Source organism: Meleagris gallopavo, chromosome 9 (assembly GCF_905368555.1).
Source record: "Meleagris gallopavo chromosome 9, MGAL_WU_HG_1.1, whole genome shotgun sequence".
In the NCBI taxonomy this organism is placed as follows: Eukaryota; Metazoa; Chordata; class Aves; order Galliformes; family Phasianidae; genus Meleagris; species Meleagris gallopavo.
In genome coordinates, this window is record NC_139412.1 from 4,749,014 (window position 1) to 4,768,934 (window position 19,921).

General features: G+C 43.0%; 1 protein-coding gene across 3 annotated transcripts in view; it reads right to left on the reverse strand.

Moving 5' to 3' along the window:
- Positions 1 to 19,921, reverse strand: part of FGF13 (fibroblast growth factor 13) — a 211,478-nt gene that overhangs the window by 46,769 nt on the left and 144,788 nt on the right. For 2 of the 3 annotated variants that reach the window (XM_085230680.1, XM_085230681.1), the window contains 2 exons: positions 5,382 to 5,492; positions 423 to 526 (listed from right to left, as the gene is read on the reverse strand). In XM_085230680.1, the coding sequence (XP_085086806.1) occupies positions 423 to 526; positions 5,382 to 5,492 (215 nt within the window). Of the gene's footprint in view, positions 1 to 422; positions 527 to 5,381; positions 5,493 to 7,546; positions 8,889 to 19,921 lie in introns of those variants that run through there. The other variant, XM_010715215.2, reaches the window with a different exon arrangement.

Sequence of the window (19,921 nt, forward strand, 5' to 3'; positions counted from 1 at the left end):
TAATAACAGCAATGGAGATGATACGGGAAGATACAAAACGTGCTCAGGCAGGCGTGTGATTCACCACGCTGTCCTTTTTCCTCCCTACCTCGCACTGATTAGCACAATCAGTCGGCAGTGACCAAGAGAGAGCTTCCTGTCTGCTTTGGTTTTGCGTCTTTTTAAATTTTTTTAAAATTGACTTCACACTTTGGGATCATTAGTTTGCATCCAAGCGCTGTGGTTTGATTCCATACATTCCTGTGTATTCATAATAGAAAAAAAAGAGCAATACACTAAGCAAGAACGTCACCACTAGACCTAATTCACTGCCAAATTCTGTCTCTGTAGGTTACAACTGGGTTCCTTGAAACAGCAACTTAATCATTTACTGAGATCTTAAGAGAATTTAAGTGAGAAAAAAATGACAAACATGTACTTACTGATGTGTATAGGTATCCTTCGCTGTTCATTGCCAGATACAATTTTGTTTGAACCCCCTGAATCGCCACCACTCGTAAACCCACAGGTATGAGGTTAAACAACGCTGGGAGAGAACGGAGATGGAAAGCAAAATTAATCCTTTACGGTATGCAGATTAGATAGAGCATTAAGCCGTAATTACTAGAACCAAATTAAAAAAAAAAAAAACTATTCATGCATATATTAATTTCCGTGGGCGCCATGGAACAATACTGCTAATATCTTTGTCTTGTATAGCAATTTCTAGCAATAGCTTAGAAATTATCTACAGAGGATAATCAACACATCTCCCCCCTTCACCATGAAGGTGGTGGATTGGAGGTGCTGAGAGCTGAGCCGACTTACCTGCCTCATAAGCACAATACAAGGACTGAGTGGAGTTGAACATACCTTTATTTTTTATTGATGATATGATATTATTGTTTAATGATGATAAATGTGGGGAAAAAAAAATAAAGAAAAAAAGAAAATTCCCAAGCAAACAAAAAGTTTTGTAAAATGATCAATATTTTTTTTTTTTCTTTTTTTCAAATCCAGGAAACATTTTTTGACCAAAAAAAGAAATTCAGAAAAATTAAAACCCCTCATGAGCATCTCAAAGCGTTTTCACTCAGAACTCCTTGGATTTTTTATTTTTTTCTTGTTGAAGAAGAAAATGGGTTTGGAAAAACAAAACAAACACACACGAAATATCTTAAAAATGAAATCAACTGACAGCATATTCTTTAGATCAAACTCAAAATATATGTCTTCAAAGTGGAGCTTGCGTTTTTACTTGCAAAGATTCTAACAGTGACAGTATATATAAGCAGAGAAACCTCTCTTCAGGAAAATGAAGATACTGTTTTTTAAATGGCAAATTAACAAAACAAGCAAAGCTCTGCACAGCTTACATTTGTGACTATGTTAAAACCGAAGACGAGTAAGTGAGATGAATACAGTGCTCTGTGTTTGATATGGAGGATCCAGAATTGAGGGGAAGTTCAGAAAATGTTCGATTTTCCATCATTACCCCAGGTGTCTCCTTCCTGCTGTGTAAGGGCAGAGTTAGGGTGAAACAAAGTGAAACGTTTCTAGCCATCTATTCCTTGGCTGTAGAACCCTGGTGTGCTCCAGGCTGAAGGTTGGTATTTATGGGCACTGTCTGAAGCCAATTTAAATCTGAGTGATGAATTTGAAATACTCTTACTATTTTCAAAAAGAATGACAATCCATTATAAATACCTTTTTCGCCCCGATAACACCCAAGTGGTCATATTTAATTAAAAGAAAATTTGCAGCCTGACAGCATTTAATAGAGATCCTAAATTCTGGGAGTGGGGGTGTCGAGAGCGTATCCATCATGGTTTTATGGTTTTTCATCAGTAGAAGTAGCTCAAACCTTCCAAACAGGATAGCGCACATGGATGCATGTCCTGTGTTGGTGAAGGCATGGCCAGAGGTGATGCTGGAAACTATTCCATCTGACTCAGCGAGTGCTCCCATAGAGAGCCCACTTCTGCAGCTCAGCCCCCAAAAAGCAGCACCTGATTTCCCTGTGGGCAGGATAGTGCAACTGAAAGTTCTGTATCCAAGCAGAACCTGGAGATCTCTTTCGAAAGATGCTTTTTTTAATGGTGCATTTCAGAGTGGGGCTTTCAGGTACTTTCAACACAAGGGTACAAAAACGGGCTCTGCTGCAAATAGTGCTGCCCGCAGATGAACCGAGCACAAGGCAAAGCCTAGGACAGTCAGGAAGATGGAGCTCACAGCCACAAGGAACAGAGATTGGTTTTAGTGAGCGATTCCTGGCTGTGCTGTGTTTGGCAAACTGAGCAGAGACAGGATGCTGGGGAACTCGCTGCGGCGGGTGCTCAGCTGCTCTCCTCCGCAGCTGAACGTGTTTTCCTGCCATAAACGTACAGGCTCTATTTTGAGGAGAGGCAAGCACACTCGGAAGCTGGTGTGTATGTTGGTGGGATTGGCAGCTGACTGTCGGAAGTTGCAAAAAGGCCCGTGGGGGAGTGCTGCTGCCTCTGCATCATGGCCACGCTGCACTCTGCTCTGCAAACACCCCCTGCCATGGACAACGGACATGAGATGCTATTGCATTTCTGGTGGTTGACCCCCGAGGCTGGAAAAAACGCCATGGAAAAATAAATTGTTTGCTACGACAATCAGTTTGCATTAGCTCAGAACAATGCAGTTATTTGCATCCTCACTTTTCCCTATTACGTTCGCGCTGTGTAAAATAAGGACATAATATCAATCGTAATGAAAAACTTGGTGATGCCCAGGGGAGATATGATCTTTGCTATAGCTGTTGTGCGGTACGTGCTGACAGAGAATTAGAGCTGTAAAATAAAGAGGCAGCGGCCACAGCTGGATTTATTAATGTATACAGTGCTGTGAGGTCTGTGCCATTGCTGTCTCAGCCACCTGGCCTTCCATATGCTGTCCACAAGGCATTGTTTCCTATATTTCCTTATTATATAAGTTCTCAAATCTCTGTGTCATGCCAAAATTGGAGAATAAATTCCATCTTGATTTAAAACCTTGCCCTATTTAACACGTTTAATGAGGCAGAATCTGGTTCTCAGCCAGGAAATCCTTTCCACGAGGCACTTCCTCAAATTACACGGACTCCTGGCTTAAAATGAGGTCTGGTGAGCTCGACAGTTCCTCACCCCAATGGCTCACTTCCTGCCTGCACTGTGCTCCAAAACCTGAGCTTTCTTTTAAACACCTCACAGTCATGGATGCAATCCTGTTTTGGTGAAGGACTGTAGAGATTGCAATAATTGCTCCCAAGTCAGAGCCAAAGGGCATCTTCAGGCAAACTTCCCACCAGCTCTGGGTAGCAAATGATGGAGAAGGCAGATCCCAGGGCCCAGGTTGCTGTCAGGAGCCCAAAAAAGAGGATGCAAGCTCTCCTGATCCCTGCAACGAACAGGGAAAGCAGATGCAGACATTTAGTAAGGAGATCAGGTAGGCCACCATTCTAGTTTGCTCTATGAGCCCCAACATTATGCAATCGCTTTGTTGGCACAGTTGAATCTGAAGATATTCGTCTTGTTAAGGGGAGTTTTAATTATCTCACTGCAATGCAAAGCAAATGGTCTTACAGCAAATGGGTGGTGGAAGTGGTAAAAGGGACGAGCTGTGACATCCCTTGGGGTGCAAAGGAGGACAGAAGAGAGCAGAGAAGGGTTCTTCCTGAACAGGAAAGGCCCCGCAGTGCACAGATATGGGGCAAAGGAGAGAGATCTCTCCAGAAATTGGAGGAAAGGATTTTAGTAGGCCTGATCCACCCAATATTCACATGAGCGAGGCTCTGGGGGAAGCCCATTATATAGGCTCTGCTTCTTAACACTGATCTCTTTCTCTTGATAATACCATGAACAAAAATATTGCTATTAAAGTAAATTCAGTACCATGGGACTTTACCTACATACAGGAGGAATATATATCAAACTATTTTTTTTTACAACAAAACCCTCCTGTGTTCTGACCACAGATATATCACAATCATTTCTGATCTACTTTCATTACATTTAAGTGTCCAGCATCTTGCAGGCCAACGTCCAGCGACCAGGAGATTATACAGTTTGCTTTATAATCCCTCAAGTCATGGTAAATGTAAGGACACAGTGGAAACAAAAATATCTTAGAAATAGATGTGTTGACACAAATGCCAAAAGCACAGATAGACTCAAAATTTATCTTGCTTAGAGTGTCAGAATCCTCATGAGAGGAGTTCCAAGTAAAGTATTTAAGTGAAACAATCCCTTCAAAAATAATGTGCAGTTTCAGATGTCTTCTTCGGTCCATTAAAAGTTTATGGCAGTATCATGCAGTAATGGAGAAAATAAGGTTTTCCTACTTCTTCTGCTTTTTAGTTTTTTGCTTTTTTTAAGGTAATTAACAGAATTACTCTGAAAGCCCAAACCAATCTGCATTGATCTGTCATGATTTTCAATCATTAGATCACTCCCTTGAAGGAAAAGCAACATTTACGATTCATAAGTGCTGCTCTTAGAGGAGAAGTCGTGCTTGCATGGAGAACTCAGCAACACAGCAGCATCCAACCAGCACTGCTCCGCTCCAGCCCTTGTGCCATCTTCCCCACTGCCATCAGCACCTTGCAATCACCAAAGGTGTTTATAAAGGGTGAGGTCTGCCTGTTGATTTCCCAGCTGGATGACTGTGTGGTCTGAGACACCTTCTGCAACACTTTTTCCTCTTAAGCACTTTCAGAACAATAACTTCGTTTTAGCTAAACGATACAGGTATCAGAAACATCTGCGTATTTTATGAACATGCATCAAATCTATATTCTGGTCATCATTTCTTGTTTTCTGTTAACTCTCAGAATTGTTAGATAAATAGAAATCCACAAATCGTTTTTTCCCCCCACAGAAACGCTGGTTGAAATATAAAGGTATAATTAAGTTTAGAAAGGGGTTAAAAAAAAGTAATAATAATAATAATAATAGGGGAAGGTGAACTTTCAAATGATGATGAAGTCTCATTACGTGAGATAACGCAGCTCTGTTTGAATGAGCCCCAGTTTCAGAGTGGAGATAGAGTTATTCTATTTCAGGCGCTCTGAGTAGGCGAGCAAATTTTCCCTGCTGAAAAAAAAAAATCTAATAAAATCCAAAGGACAGCAATGAACTTCTCTGGATTACCATGGAGATAACATTTTCTTTGTTTGTCATATGTGTCATCATTACTTTTCTCTAGTTCGTTATCCCTATCAGTGATTTGTATTTGCATCTCTTTCAGACCCAGTAAGTCTGAAGGAGCTCTGTGCTGTGCACACAGTGTTAATGCTGCTGCCACTCAGTCACTGTAGGACAACAATCTCTGATGGACCTACATGGGAAGAATGAGACACCACAATTCACAAACACACCATTTATTCTCGTGCCACTTACTATAACTACTGTCCTCCTCTTTTGTTCCATCAATTGTTCCATCTGCTTGCAACTGCAAGTGGTATCCTTGCCTGCTGTATAGCTTTGTTACTATACCTTTAAGCTGAGGCTCTGTAAAAAAACAATAGTGAGATTAATGTGGGAAATCCTGATGTGCCATTCCGAGCGAGCAGGATGCTAAACACAAATCTCCTGGTTTCTTCTCAATGCTGAGATGAGAGAAAAGATCCAAGGCAGAAGCAGGGCAACCAGATTTGCAACACTTTTCGCTTAGGGTGAGATCAAATCAATGTCTTTAAAATCAACTGCCAAAATGATTAAATGCCACTTTCTATTGTAACGAAGGTACAACATTAAAATCTGCTTCCAGCAACTACAAATTCCAACGGCGCGCTGCTTGACCTCGGGAGCTCAGCCCTATCTCATTTAAGATTAGAAGCAAGCTGGCAAAGAATGCATTCTGCTTTTTAAAAAGGTGTGATTTCTTAAAAGGAGAGGGAAAAGAGGACTACTACGATAGCACTGATGGGAGCTGTAGTGACAGCTGAGAGCCTAAATATATAGCAGCAAACATTTACCACAGGAATTGCTGCAGCTCTAATAAACAAACCCCCATTCTGTGCTCCTCCAAAGAGTGCAGAGCATCCGAAGTGATAAACTACTCAGTGAACATATGGGGAATGGAGGGGGGAACCCTGAAATCCACCAATGTGTGGAACTGCAAAATAAATATTACTATCAGGGTTAAGGTAATTATCTCATCAGCTAGAAGAAGATCAAAACAACACATACTTTGGAAAGATTTCTTTTTTTTTTTTCCTTCCCTTTTCATAATCATCCTCATATTCACAGTTCAAAAGTGAAATATCTCAAATGCTTTCAGATCATTCTAGACCAACCTGGTATTTGCTGTCAAGTCTGCCATTTAAAATATCTAGGTAATGCACCAGGAGTAATTGGAAAAAAAAAGGTCTACTTCCACTGAATCCCAATGACATCTGCATTGTAGTCATTTCACACAGGTCTGCTTGTCAGGAGGTGATGCATTCTCTGCAGCTCGCTCCACAACAACTTACTTAATTCAGAGATAGACCCATTGCAGAGATACGATGTGTCATTTCCAACTTCTAGTGCCTGGGTAAGAGTCCTTGTGTTTGTAATCAAAGATATTAGGGAGCTCTGCTATCAGCCAGTTCCTTCATGTTAGGAAGAGCTGAAGGCAAAAGCTTGTAACAGTTTGTGTTACTTTCTATTGGAGACTTTAAGAATCGTACAATCATTAAGGTTGGGAAAGATCACTAAGATCATCCAGTACAACCATCAACCCATCCCCACCATGCCCACTGTAAGAAGGGTACTGATGGATGCACAATCCTTGTTCACCAACCCATCTGACAAAAAATCAACCCAAGCACTGCTTTAGCATTTTAGCCATCCCAAACCCAGTGCTGCTTGCAAACTATGTGCAAAGCAGACCTTGGATGGCAGCTTGGAAAGGCAGACAGGTTCAATGGCTAACAGCACCACTGTCTCAGCACAGCAAAGCGATCACAACATTACTGGAGGGTTTTGCTCCTCCCACATACAAAAACCCACTCAGATCAGGGACCAAGCTTTCATGCCTGATCTTTAGCACCTCTGACACAGAGGGAATCGCATTTGCAGGCAGCTGCATGTATGAGATTCCTAGAAAGGAACAGGGCACTGAGGCAGAACTCTGGAAGGTACCAGCAAAAGCAAAAAAAGCTTCTTCTGCAATCAGCAAGTAAAGCAAGGCACTGGCATTCTGCAAAGCAGGAGGACAAAAACAGATCTCTAGTGCTAAGTTATTTACTGTACAGCCGAAGGGGGTGCTAACATCTCCCCCACAAATAAATCACGTGTGTTTGTATATGTGTATGTGTAAAACAGCGAGATTGCTGAATTACCAGTACATGGATGCACACCGGAGTGCAAGTGAGACAATGGTGTGCAATATCTTAATAAATCGGATGAACATGAATAGGGAGAGGACTGGCATGGAGTACCATGTCTACCAGATCATACAAGCCAAGATGGCAATACCTGCACACCCATTTTACCAGCCCCGAAACATTCCCGCTACCGACGCACAGCCCGGTGTGCACCAAACCAACCAGCCCCCCGAACACATAACCCTTGCCAACCTGGTCGCCTTCTTCGCCTTTTCTTGGAGCCAAAGAGTTTGACTCTGGAAAACACATTCAACTTGTTCTTGTCGCAGCTTCCCTTGCTCTTGCTGGGGCTGTTGACACACTTACAGGCATTGGACTTCTCCCGCTCCCTGGCTTGTCTCTTCTGGCGGATCAGGGAGCTGGCGATGGCTGCGGCCATGGCCGCCACGGCCCCGGTGCCACCGGCGGGTCAGGCACACGGGGTCTGCTGGCCGGCCACAGGTGCCAGAGCCAGCATGCTGCTCGGCTGTCCCCAACGTTGGGGCAGCCACCACCCAGCGCCCACCGGCTCAGAGCCCGGGAGGCACCGGATGGATGCGCGCACTGCAGCCCCGCGTCAGGATGCAACAGTTTAGGTCAAAACTGTTTTGTCGGCTGGGATTTTCCCCTTTTGATTTTCTGATGTTTCTTTCTTTTCTTTTTATTTCTCCCAACTTCTGGCAGAGGAAAGTTTGCAGGCAGAAGTGAATGTTTCTACGGAGATCAAACAGATGACTTCCAAGGCATCCCTCCGAGCTGCTCCAGACGCGCTGTTCACACGCAGAAACGGCACATCGACTTGGCGCAAGATCATCGCATCTCTCCTAGCCCCAATTTCTCCAGTTAACTTTTCTCCCCACCCATCCCCTCCCCATTCAAATCCCAGCAAACACCTGTTAGACTCCAGCAGGCTCTGTCCTGTTGTAGGGCTTTTTACTGAATCCTTTTTCCTTCTCTCCCTTAAAGAAGAGATCTGAAGCAAGTAAGCAAGCTGCGACGGAGCCACGGGAAGGAGATGCCAGCGCCCGGAGCCTCGGCTGCCTGCTGCCGAACGCCTTGGGAAGCCTCTCCTCTCCTCTCCTTACAGGTGCAGCTGTCGGCGCATCCTCCCCTCCGCAGGCACGTTCAGTTTTCTCATCGCAGCACTTGTCACCAGGCAGTAAACAGGCACGTTCCCCCGGCACTCCCGTGCACTCCCGTGCCGGCAGCTCGGCGCAGATGCTGCAGCAGCCGTAGTCCTCCAGCAGCGGATGCACGCACTCGCATACACCCCACGAGCTGTGCGTTGGGTGCAGAAATGAGGCGACGCAGCGAGCCCCTTATCACCTCCTCTTCCTCCTCCTTTCCTCCTCCTCCTCTTCTCGCCGGCTCTTTGTGCCCAGAGGTGCGGAGCTGCGGGTGCCGGCACACGGCGGCTGCTGTTCCTGGATGTCCCCGAGGGCTGTGGGTACCTGGCGGTGGCACTGCCGCTTCCCGGGGAGGAGCAGACACCCAAACAAACGTGACCGCGGTGAGCAAATAGATGGCATCAGTTTTTCCGGAGGGGAGCGGAGACACCTGGGCCAGCGCGGAGAGGTGGCTACCCACAACCACAACCCAGCCTTTCCCGCATCAAGCCACCCCTCTTCCTCACTGATTTATTGAAGGCGATTTGCTTCTCTCCCCCCTCGCACCTCCTCCTCCCCGCTCCAGTCCTCCAGCAGACACTCAGAGAGGCGATTCCCCCGCCGCTGCAGTGTTCTCCCTCATCCCTTTGTCCCCGTCACGGTGCTACCGTGTCCCCCCCGGGGGCTGCGGCACAGTGGGAGGACGTGCAGGGAGCAGGAGCAGCACAGAGAGGAGCAAAGCCGGGTCTCACACCTGGGCACCCACCGTGGTTATTGACCTGCAGAGCAGGCACCGGATCCCGCACGCATCCACATCCCGAGACATAGGAAGCAGGAGGTCCTGGGGTCTCTTTGTGACACCCCCCTCCTTGCTTTTCAGCAAGCTTTTAACAGCTGGAGCCTAAAATAAAGGCAATTCAGGCTAGAAACAAAACGGAGATTTGCACTCCCGAGGACAAGCAGCTCTTGAAAGAATTGATCCCTGAGGCAGAAGGGATTTGCAGCCCTTTGCAGGCCGAAACAGGCTGGGATGTCCCTGCAGCAGGGGGCTGAGGGCTGATCCTTGCAGGAGCTGAGCTCTGCGGGGCCACAATGACACATGGCTTCAGCCATCTGAGCCCAGAGTTGTCCTGTGTGCCCTGCCACAAACCTGTGGCTATGGAGGGGGGACCAATGCGGGTGGGCTGGTGTGACAACATGGCATTTTGGGTGTGATTTCAGACCCAGCCACGCATTGCAAGACACCTGCCCCTTCCTCCTCTCCTCCATACATGTTTGGCAAAACCACATGCTCTTCCCCTCTCTCCCCAGACACACACATTGTGGGCACAGGCAGCCACAGCAGAAACCGTGCCACCAAATATTAAACATCACTCTCAATGTCTCTGCAAACATTACAGTCCTTCCCTGGACTAGAAGCAGCTCATGATGGGATCTGTTTCCTCCAGCTGAGAACTCCTGCCCAATGAAACATGCTGCTCAGTCAGGCCTTAATAACAGAAATGCCCATAATGTGGAAGTTTTAACACAATGTTGGACTGAAGCTATCCGATGCCATCAAAGCCTGAGACCTTCATAGCTGATGCAGTATATTGGATGTGCCAGCCCCACATCTCTGTCCTCAGTCCCACTCTTCTGCACAAATCACATGTATATGCATTGACAGATCTGTACAGGTATACTTGTCCTTATACATGAGGCACTTTACAGCATTCACATATCGATACTAAACACTTCTAATTTCATTTTGATAAATAGTAGGATAAGAATAACTGTAATTCACGAGTTCCACCATTACCCTCATCTGCCAATCCACAGAAGACATATGAAACCCCACCCAAGGGGCAGATAAATTATCAGTAATAATTTATCCCAGCCAGCTCACCAACAACGCGCTGTGAGTTTTGCCATCAGTCACAAGTGAGACTTGTTTTTTTCTGAGACTCACCCATTACTTCATAAATATTCTGAGTTTGGAAAACAGTGTTTGATCTTCAGATCAAAGTGAAGCTGCTTCACTGTGATCTGTCCTATAGGTCAGACGACATTTCTTTCTCACAACAAATAACCAGAACTCAGAATTTGTCTAACCTTGACAATCCTGAGGAAAAAAACAGTATTTAGGATATCTTCCTGACAGCATTCCAGTGTGCATGCTTAAAATCCATCAAGAAAACTCATTTGCACAAATGTTCCTTGACAGATAACTAAAGAGAGGAATAAAAATAGCATATATGCATAATCAGATTTAAGTTTCAAAAAAACAGTCCTTCAGGGTTGGTCTTTTTTTTTTTTTTTCATGATCATCCTCTTCATCTATCGGTACTCCTACAAACTTGTCTTCATTTACTATAAATGGCACATGAAAATGAGGACTTTGTTGGGAAAACGACTTTGGTACAGGAACAGTCTTTGGACTACTTCAGTTTTACAGATCCAAAAACCAGAACAGCTTTATTTTTCTTAAACAGCAAGGGCTGATCACTCCCCACCATGCTAAAAAGGTAAAATAAAATAACTTTCCAAGCAATGTTTTGAATGTAGAAGGCAACCAGGCACCCCTTGAACATATGCTCTCATTCTTGGATTGTGATTATTGTAATTGGGCAGACTTACTGCTAAAATGTAAACCATCAGCCCCATTTCAATCAAGAACGAAGCACCTCTTAAGAAATGAGCACGGGACAGACCTGTACAGTTACTGCCACAGACAGGAGCTGAGCTGGATCTGACCCAGAAGCAATCACGCTGTTTGGAAGTAGACCAAGACTTCACCTGCTTTTAAATTATATTTTAAATCCCAAGCACCTGTTGATTTGATACTGATGATTATTTCCACAAGTCTGATCATTAAAAGTACCTGACATGGTTTTCTATCACATGCATGACTCACAGGGACCTGAGTCCTCTGTGCTCTGCAAAAGCATCATTGGTTCTCATGATAAGTTCCTACATAGCCCCAGTACCTCAGGTCCATATATCCCATATAGCATGTTCAATGACTTCTTCTCCCCCAGAAGCCAGATTTATAGTTGGTCCTATATAGAAAGGTAGATGCTGGCCAAAACAAATTCTGCATGAAAATCGAGAACAGGATTAATCACAAGGCAGCTCCACACCTCATCCACCCAGCAAAAACACCAGCTCACCCCTCGGTGTTTACAAGACTGAAATTGCTTTGGTGTGATACAACCATGGGATGTTAGGGGTCCCTCCTCAGGCTCTTCTCTTCCTGCTCAGGTAACATGTCACAGCTGTTATGAAGATGTAGAGTCACACTGGTCCAGGAGTTAGGCCTGGGGACAATTCTGCTGCCTACATTCCAAGCGAGTAGAGATTTATTTTCTGAGAAGTGCCACCAGCATTGCTTTTCTGCCTTTTCAGGCCGTGATAAACAAGACTTCACCCAGCCGGGTATGACACAGCAGCACTGAGGCCCCCAGTGATTTTTTCCTCTTCTAAGTAAACAGAATTACTATTCACCAGGAAGCAGAGCTGTTCAGACCCAAGCTGTGCATCACTTAGCTCCTCCGTGAAACATCCCGTGGAAATGACTCAGCCTTTCCCTGCAGCCAGCTCGGTGGCTGGACACAGGCGCTGCAGGATGGCGAAGGGCTGGGGCTCTGCCGGGGGCTGAGCATGGTTTGCTGCCCATTTTGCTGCCCATGAAGGCTCTATCTTTCCCAGTAACGCATTTGAGCTAAATTGAGAGTCATCTGGAGGTTTATTTTAAGTGCAAGGTGGAAGGAGGTGTTAGTGGAAGAGCTGGGCTTTCAGGCAGCCCCAGACCACGAGCTCAAACTGGATGATATTTCAGTCCACAGATCAACTGGGCTTCCTTATTATTAATGAATAGCAAAGATTAGCTTTAATAATTAGCTGCAAACCTTTATGAGAGCTGCATTACTGTAAGCAGATGTATTTTTTATGTGGCCAAAAGGTATAGCAGCATTGGCATTCCTGTGCGTGCCTGTGCCATGGTTCTTTGCAAAAGTGCACGCTGCATCCCTGTCAGTGACAGGAATAATCAAAATAATTCCCTGTGGCACCAGCATAGATGTGCCAGTTGGACTGACTATAGAAGAGCTCACACGTGAGTGTGGAAGCACGGACTTTTCTGTTCTATAGCCTGTGGGATTAGGCTGCTGGTTGGTTTTCATCTTCACGGGGTGCAAAACCATGAATCCCAGCAGTAGAAGAGGCTCCAGCACAACATACATCTGTGGTGCACAGGACTGGATGTGCTGAGACTGGCCCCCATCCAGCAGAGCAGAGATGCGTGTCCCTGTTTTCAACATGAGTCATCTCACTAAAACTACTAAGATATTTAAGAAATAATTATGTGCCTGCTGCATGAAGAAAGGTTCTCATATCCTTATCCTGTTGTCTTATCAGATCTTTTTGCCAGGATGAGGTCCACCAGAGAATCGGGGCCTCTTTTCTGAGCTAAATGCTGAGAATGGCCAAAGCCTCCGATCAAGAACATCAGTTTCATTTCAGGTCTTTAGAGAAAATATTCATAAGAGAAATCCCTGTTCTACCCCCTCCCAGCTGTGAATTCTGATTCTCTTGCTGCACTGTCTCAGCCAAAACTGGATTTGATCCGACCACATCCCCGGTGGAGCAGGCATTTTTGGAAAAGGAGGGCATTGTTTGAAGCTAGAAAATGGAAATCTTTTTTCTTAGGTTAATCCATATTCAGTCATCCCAAAATGTCAACCACAAAAGATCGCCTATCCGGTGCATAAAAGATCAGTGCCAATCAGCTGGGAAAGGTCACAGAACAAACAGAAGAGATCAGCTCCCACAGCTCTGCGTGCTCCCAAATTGGGAACACGTTATTCCGATGTCTCTGGGGGCCCAACCTGAGCCAGCAACTTGCAGCAGCAGCCAACCAACTTCTCTCTGCCCACTGCAATGCCACAGCAAATGTATTCAAGAGTCTTCCACATCAATATGCACAGAAATATCTGCTCATTCACCCCTCAGAGTGATGACAATTGAAAGCATCAATGTAAATGACAGGATATCATCCCTCAAATATTTACATCTCAGCATGGGACACATGGGAAGTGTGGGCTATATGCCACTATCAAACCAAACATAAGGCCAATTTACACATGAGAAAAGACTGCGAATAGTCCTTCGCAGACCTAGAACAAGTTGCCCAGAAATTGTCACGTTAATCAAATGGATCTTTTTTTGTCTTTTCATAGATCTGATGGTTCGTCCTCTATCAAGAGCTTGACAACAACAGACTCATCAGGTCTCCGCTGAGTTGAAGCCCCTGAGAGTTTTCCTCCTCCAATGTGTCTAAGCATTTCCACTAGCTTCTCACAACCATGATCCTTGTTTTGCTCACAAGCAGTTCTGCCCTACTGCTAACTTTGTCTAACTGCTGAGTCCAATTCACTGCAATCATGTGATGGATGCCAAGCTTGCTGCTTCTTGATGCTTTGTTAATGATCCAAGACCAATCTGTTTTTTAACAGTGAAATCAAATTACCTGGACTAGGGTCAAAAGGGCCTGACAGTGGGTTTCTGTGACTTTTGCCTGACTGCTGAGATCATGCCATGAGATCATGCCATGAACAAGTGACAATGTGAAGAGTTGATCACAAAAAGAAGGGATTCGAGCAAGGACTGCCATGTATTGAACTCAGGCAAGACTCCAGGAACTGGAGTTAGACCCTTCACTCGGTTTCTGCTTCTGCAAATGTGCAAGTAGAGACTTGCTCTGCTTGCAGTCATGGAACAGGAACCAGTTTACCTGAGCAAAAGAGCTGGTCTCAGTTTCACTAACCAGAATGAAGGTATGCCCTTGAGCATGAGGCGAAGGGTCAAGAGCTAGAAATTCTGCCTTCTGTTTCTGTTGTAATGATTATATGAATATTGATGTAACAAGACATATCTCATCACTACATTTATCTAAGCTCATCTGACCTGGGCTGTCAAGACAAGAAAGAAGAGAGAAAGGCAACTCCAGATGGAAGCGTATCCCCATAAAAAAAACACAAATCTGTACTCACAGCTGCATGAAGGAAAACTACCTCGGCCTCACTAAGCTTGTGAGGGAATTCAGTCCGTAATTTACCTTATGCATTATAAATAGTTATTACTATCATCAACAATAAATAAATACTTAATAAAGATCCATGCAGCTCAATGCCTTTCTTCCAGCAATGTTCAGTAATACATGAATATAAAAACAGTCCAAGCACTCGTGCAGTCACACTTCCCACACACACCTTCCAGCAATTGGCCTCATGGCAACTCCAGGCCTAGCAGGAGCCTCTACTTCCACAAGCAGAGTAAAAGTGATATCTACATATCATATAGAGAATTTGAGGTGAAAAATGCAATGTATCATAAATAAACAACAGGAAAATCATTAGCACATATTGGATTAGATGCACTCTTCGTGCAAGCAATACTCTCAAGAAACATAGGCTAGCAAAACAGGAATGAAATTCACCAGCCAGCATTTCCCATATTAGATTTCAGTAGGTCTGGAAATCAGAAAAATTGTGTGCATGTTCTGCATAAGCAAATTAGAAGAAATTCAGAGAAGTTGATTCAGAAGAGCAGGCTGAGAGTAGAGCATCTGCTGCTGCTCCCAGTATTAGGTGTCTGGGTACATTACTAGGGACTCAATTCATCAGAAAGCAGGGGAAGATGTTGTTGCTGTGCAGAGAACCAATGTTCAGAAATCAGAGGAACAGATACGAGAAACTGCCCTGGCTGAGCTCTGCTATTCCTCACTTAAACCCAGCTGAGCTACAACAGGGATGTACTTGTTTGTGCAGAGACTGGATAACTGTCCAACTTACGGCTGCATTTCTGACTAAATCCACCAAGAATGCAAGGATTAAGCTGCAGAGGTAGGTACAAGCATAATATCATGACTTTAATTAAATTCCCAGTTCACACAGATGGCCTTAGTAACTCTACAGTCATACTGCTAAATCATGCTGAGCTAAATTCACAGAAGAGACACATCATACTTAGCAGGCGATGATATATCATTAGAATTTCTGTCCTCTCCCCTCAACTCTCTTCTGTTTATCATTCTCATTTTCTATCTCTTCCTGCCAGAGTCTTCTTTTCTCGTTTCACTAGAAATTACAACATGCTTTTAATGAGCAGTAGACACACAAAAACACCAGTATCTTGATCTCCTTATTCTTTAGCTGAGGTCAAGTTAATGCTGTTTATGACCAAACAAACTTAGGTCTGTTTCATCTACAATGCAACATTCCAAGACTGGGAAAGAAAAGACAGACAGCAGGATTAGATCATAAGGCACAGAACTAACCCCACTGGTTTTTAAGAACTTCTTTTGGCTGACCTTTTAATCTTATTGTTTGTCCAACCAAACTCAGCCAGTTCCATGGAACAGAATTGAAGGAAAACCTCCTTGTATTTTCTTGTATGCACAGTTACAAGAAGATGAATCTAATTACAATTACACTTATTTCAGCTGGACAGGTAAAACATGTAACAGAATTCAAAATAGACTGCAGGACTCTGTGCAGCCTGCAGGGATCCCTACGTTGCTCCCTCATGTGACTGAGGCAAGAGATACAGCTTCCAAGAGGCTACTGGTATTTCTGTTTCCTTCTCTTATAGTAACTGGAATTGGATGGCTCAAGCCTCTGCAAATATGGCTTCTACATTCATACTAAGGACGTATGAACATATGTTTTTTTTTCCTTCTGCCTTCTTCTTTCTGGCTTGCAAATAAAGGCCAAAATGTTTCAACAGCAGTGAGATGTACAAACAGCAGGGAACCAGAGTAGAACTGTTAACACTGAGAGAAACTTCCACTTCCTTCAGCACTTTCTTTTTTTACAGTTCTATAGTATACAAAAGATCTTACTCAGTGATTATATTTTTAAACCGTTACTGCCATAAATTTTTACCCACTTAAAAAGTTCTGATGCAAAGGCTTTTTCAGGATGCTTTCAGTGAAATATAGTTTCCTGCACAGGAAGCATGCTGCAGAACATTAATTTGGAAACTGTTACAAACCAAACAGAACAAATTTCCATTGCTTTCGCTTGAAGAATCGAGTGTATAGAAGTACTGCTAAAACTAGAAACAAGAGGGACACCTAGAGCTAGTTCTTGTAATTGCCCTAACAAGGTCATTCACTCTTTTCCAGTTTTGTTTCTGGTCACTGGTGACATTTAATTACAACAACGTATGCAGTGCCTACGGCTGTAATTAATAGCAAAATTGAAAGCGCAGCGTTCAAGCAACCGGGCAGAGCTGTTGTGATTTGGCATTTTGCACTGTGCTTTTATATTTTATATAAAGCTCGACCTTTCCCACCTTCAGGTGGGAATATAGATATGAGACTGGAGGGCTGTCAGTCTCCGAGGTCGGCCCGTGGCTGCCCTGCGGGGCTGAGACGGAGCCGGATCGGCGGGCGCTGTCCGTGGTGCTGAACCTCAGCCCGCGCTGGTTGGTTAACCAACGAGTCCTGGGCCTCTGCACAGTTTGCTGACCAACCACCCACGTTTGCCATCAGTCAGCATTTCTTTTGTGTACTGTGGTTGCACAGTATACAGTCCCGAAATCTAATCTTTTGCTAAATATTTGTGTTTTAGTTCTGCTTCATCTTTAACTGCCAATTTGCGCTACAAAAACCCTAATGCTTTTACAAAAGCACAAGGCACTTAGCAGTTAATATTTTGGATCACGTATTAAGTGAATATATTTGGTAAATGCATTTTTAACCTGCCAAAATCACAGAATTATAGAATGGTTAGGATTTGCGAGGGACCTTAACAGTTTCCAGTATTTACAATAGCTATTTCAAGAAGAAAAAAAACACGGATGCCATGTACAGTGTCAAAAAAATTGCTTACTAATCATATTGAGTAATTTGTAATAAAGAATGATATACGTCCTAAAAATACAGCTAATATCTAACTCTCTGTACACAGTGCCTATCAGATTATTGTTTGATATTGTGGTGTTTTCCAAAAGTCCTAATATTTTTCTTTTCTAGCTTTAGGGCGTTGGTTTGTAATCCGATCATTTCACATACAAAATGCAGAGAAAACATTTTCTCATTACCAAAGAAAAAATAAATTACACCATCATAATTCTATTTTTTTTTCTTCCTAAAATCTTTGCAAAATAATAGAGAAAACCTAATGTTTTTGTATTAAAATGTTTTCAGGTTATCTACACTATAACAAGATTATCTTCAGTTAATGTCAGTCACAATACTCTCCTGAAAGGCAATTAGAACGGTACTGGAATATTCTTGTCTTTTTCTTTAAAGCAGATCTTATATCACGAGCACAAAATAAACTAAATACATTGAACCAATGCCTAAAAGGCCATAAAGTCAAGCAGTGAGACATTTGAAATACATCGTTCAAACAAGACAAATTTGCCAGTTCAGTAACATATTCAGTGTATTTACGGTTCCAATTGACAGTAATTAACATTTGTCTTTTCCTTCCTAAATAGTACGGGTTTGAAGTTAATAAGGCAAAATCATGAAGTCAAAGAACTATGGAACTACCATATAATCAGCATTAAGAAATATTAAGTCTTAATTTCTTCACGTAGTTTATCATATTTGCAGAGCATTACTTGCCAGAAAAGAACTTCTAGATTTTCCCTCTAAAAACATTGCTTAAATACATCTTACCTGAATACGACTTTCTTAACCCCAAAGCCATGCTGTCTTACAAGCTGCTCCTACCCAGACAATTGCAGTCTACATTTGGAGCAGACACACAGGAGTAGATCAGAGAAAGTTTAAAGCATATTTAAAGTATTCTCTACGGTACTGGCCAGAAACATCAAGCCCATACTCGTGGTATAGAGAGATCATTAATGGGCATTAGTGACAGACCATTATGACTTTCAGAGATCATTAAAGATTCATAATGTAGCTGTATTGTTCTGGCAACATCTAACCATTTCTTGGACATAAACGTACATTTCTCCCACATGATTTCCTTAAACTTATTATTTTTGAGTGTCAAATTTTATTTTCTGCCTCCTAGAATTACAAAGGAGGCTTGTAACAGGATCCTGTAGCACATTACACCAGCCATAGGAGCCTGGTGCTTGCTTTAGCTGATACTTTTATTGCAAGGCATTTTGCAATATGAATAGCTGAACAACATTCATGAGGCAGAATATGTACCATACATTCTTTCTTCTTTAAATAAACTGCACTGCTGATGCACCATGTTACAAGAATAAAAAGCACTGGAAATAATTACATTTGCCAACTATTCTTAAACAATTACTTTGTATTCACCTTTTGATTTTTTTTGAGTTTTACTCTGTATTTTCAGAAAAGCTTTCTGGTTTCTGAGAAATATTAAGACATCCTAGACAGAGTCAACAATGCCTGCTATTCCTAATACAGTTTCCAGGAGTGCAAATGCCACTGAGGAAAGGCGTTGAAGATGTGTGGTACTGCAAATAATACTGTTGAATTGTGCCAACCAAGGGCTGGATTTGAATTTTCTGTTGCTGGACTCAATCAAGACCTTGTGTAACTCATCCTTCTTCAGCAGAGCCCCCGCTCACATATCACGAGTGAAATTTATACAGTCTAGGAGCAAAGTCAGATTTTATAATCAAATACTGTCTCTAAGCATGACTTTGTCATTGTAGAGACATACAATTACAAGCAGTATAAGAAGAGCTCTTCCTCTTCATGGGAAGCTACCACTCCCTCCACTAAGAAATGTTTTTCAGTCACGTGTGCATGAGCATGGTTTACTTTGCAATGCATTGTATCAGCAGTGAACATTCACCAACCTGCTTATAAACAGGAAAAGTGCTAAGCTCCAGCTGGGGAGTGGTGACTTCAGAAATCCTTCTAACACAATCATTTGCAAATGCGTCATGTCGAGCTTTAGAAAAAGTCACTATAGAAAATGAGATCTGGAAACTGAAGTCAGTTTAACATTTTAACAGGTTTGAGCATTTATGTTTTGCTTAATTTATACCTAAAAGGTGAAACCTGCCAATTTACATCTATGAAAGAATTTTCCCAAAACAATATTTTGGTGTTTCCTAATTCTCATTATTGCTTATTTATTTGGAATTTGCAACAGGTATGCAGAAATAAAATCATGCTGTGAACTGCATAATTTTAGAACATTCACTGTTTGTTATGCCACAGTTGCACGTAATCAAGCTGTGAATATTGTTGATATCCATGTATACACGGTACCAATAAAAACATCCCTAATTATTGCTGTTGGCAAACAAACAACATCATACCACGAAAACTACAGTGAGGCAAAAATTGGTTTTGAGACATTTGCACTCAGAAATGGCACAATTTTCACTAAAAGAAGTCAACAATCCACGTGGAGAAATGTACTCAAGCCCATCACCAATCACCTGCTGAGAGCTGCTGGTTTTAAATCACCATCCTCAAGTCAATAGTTTTTATGTCACCCATGTAAATTATTGACAGACAGTCAAAAGCCAA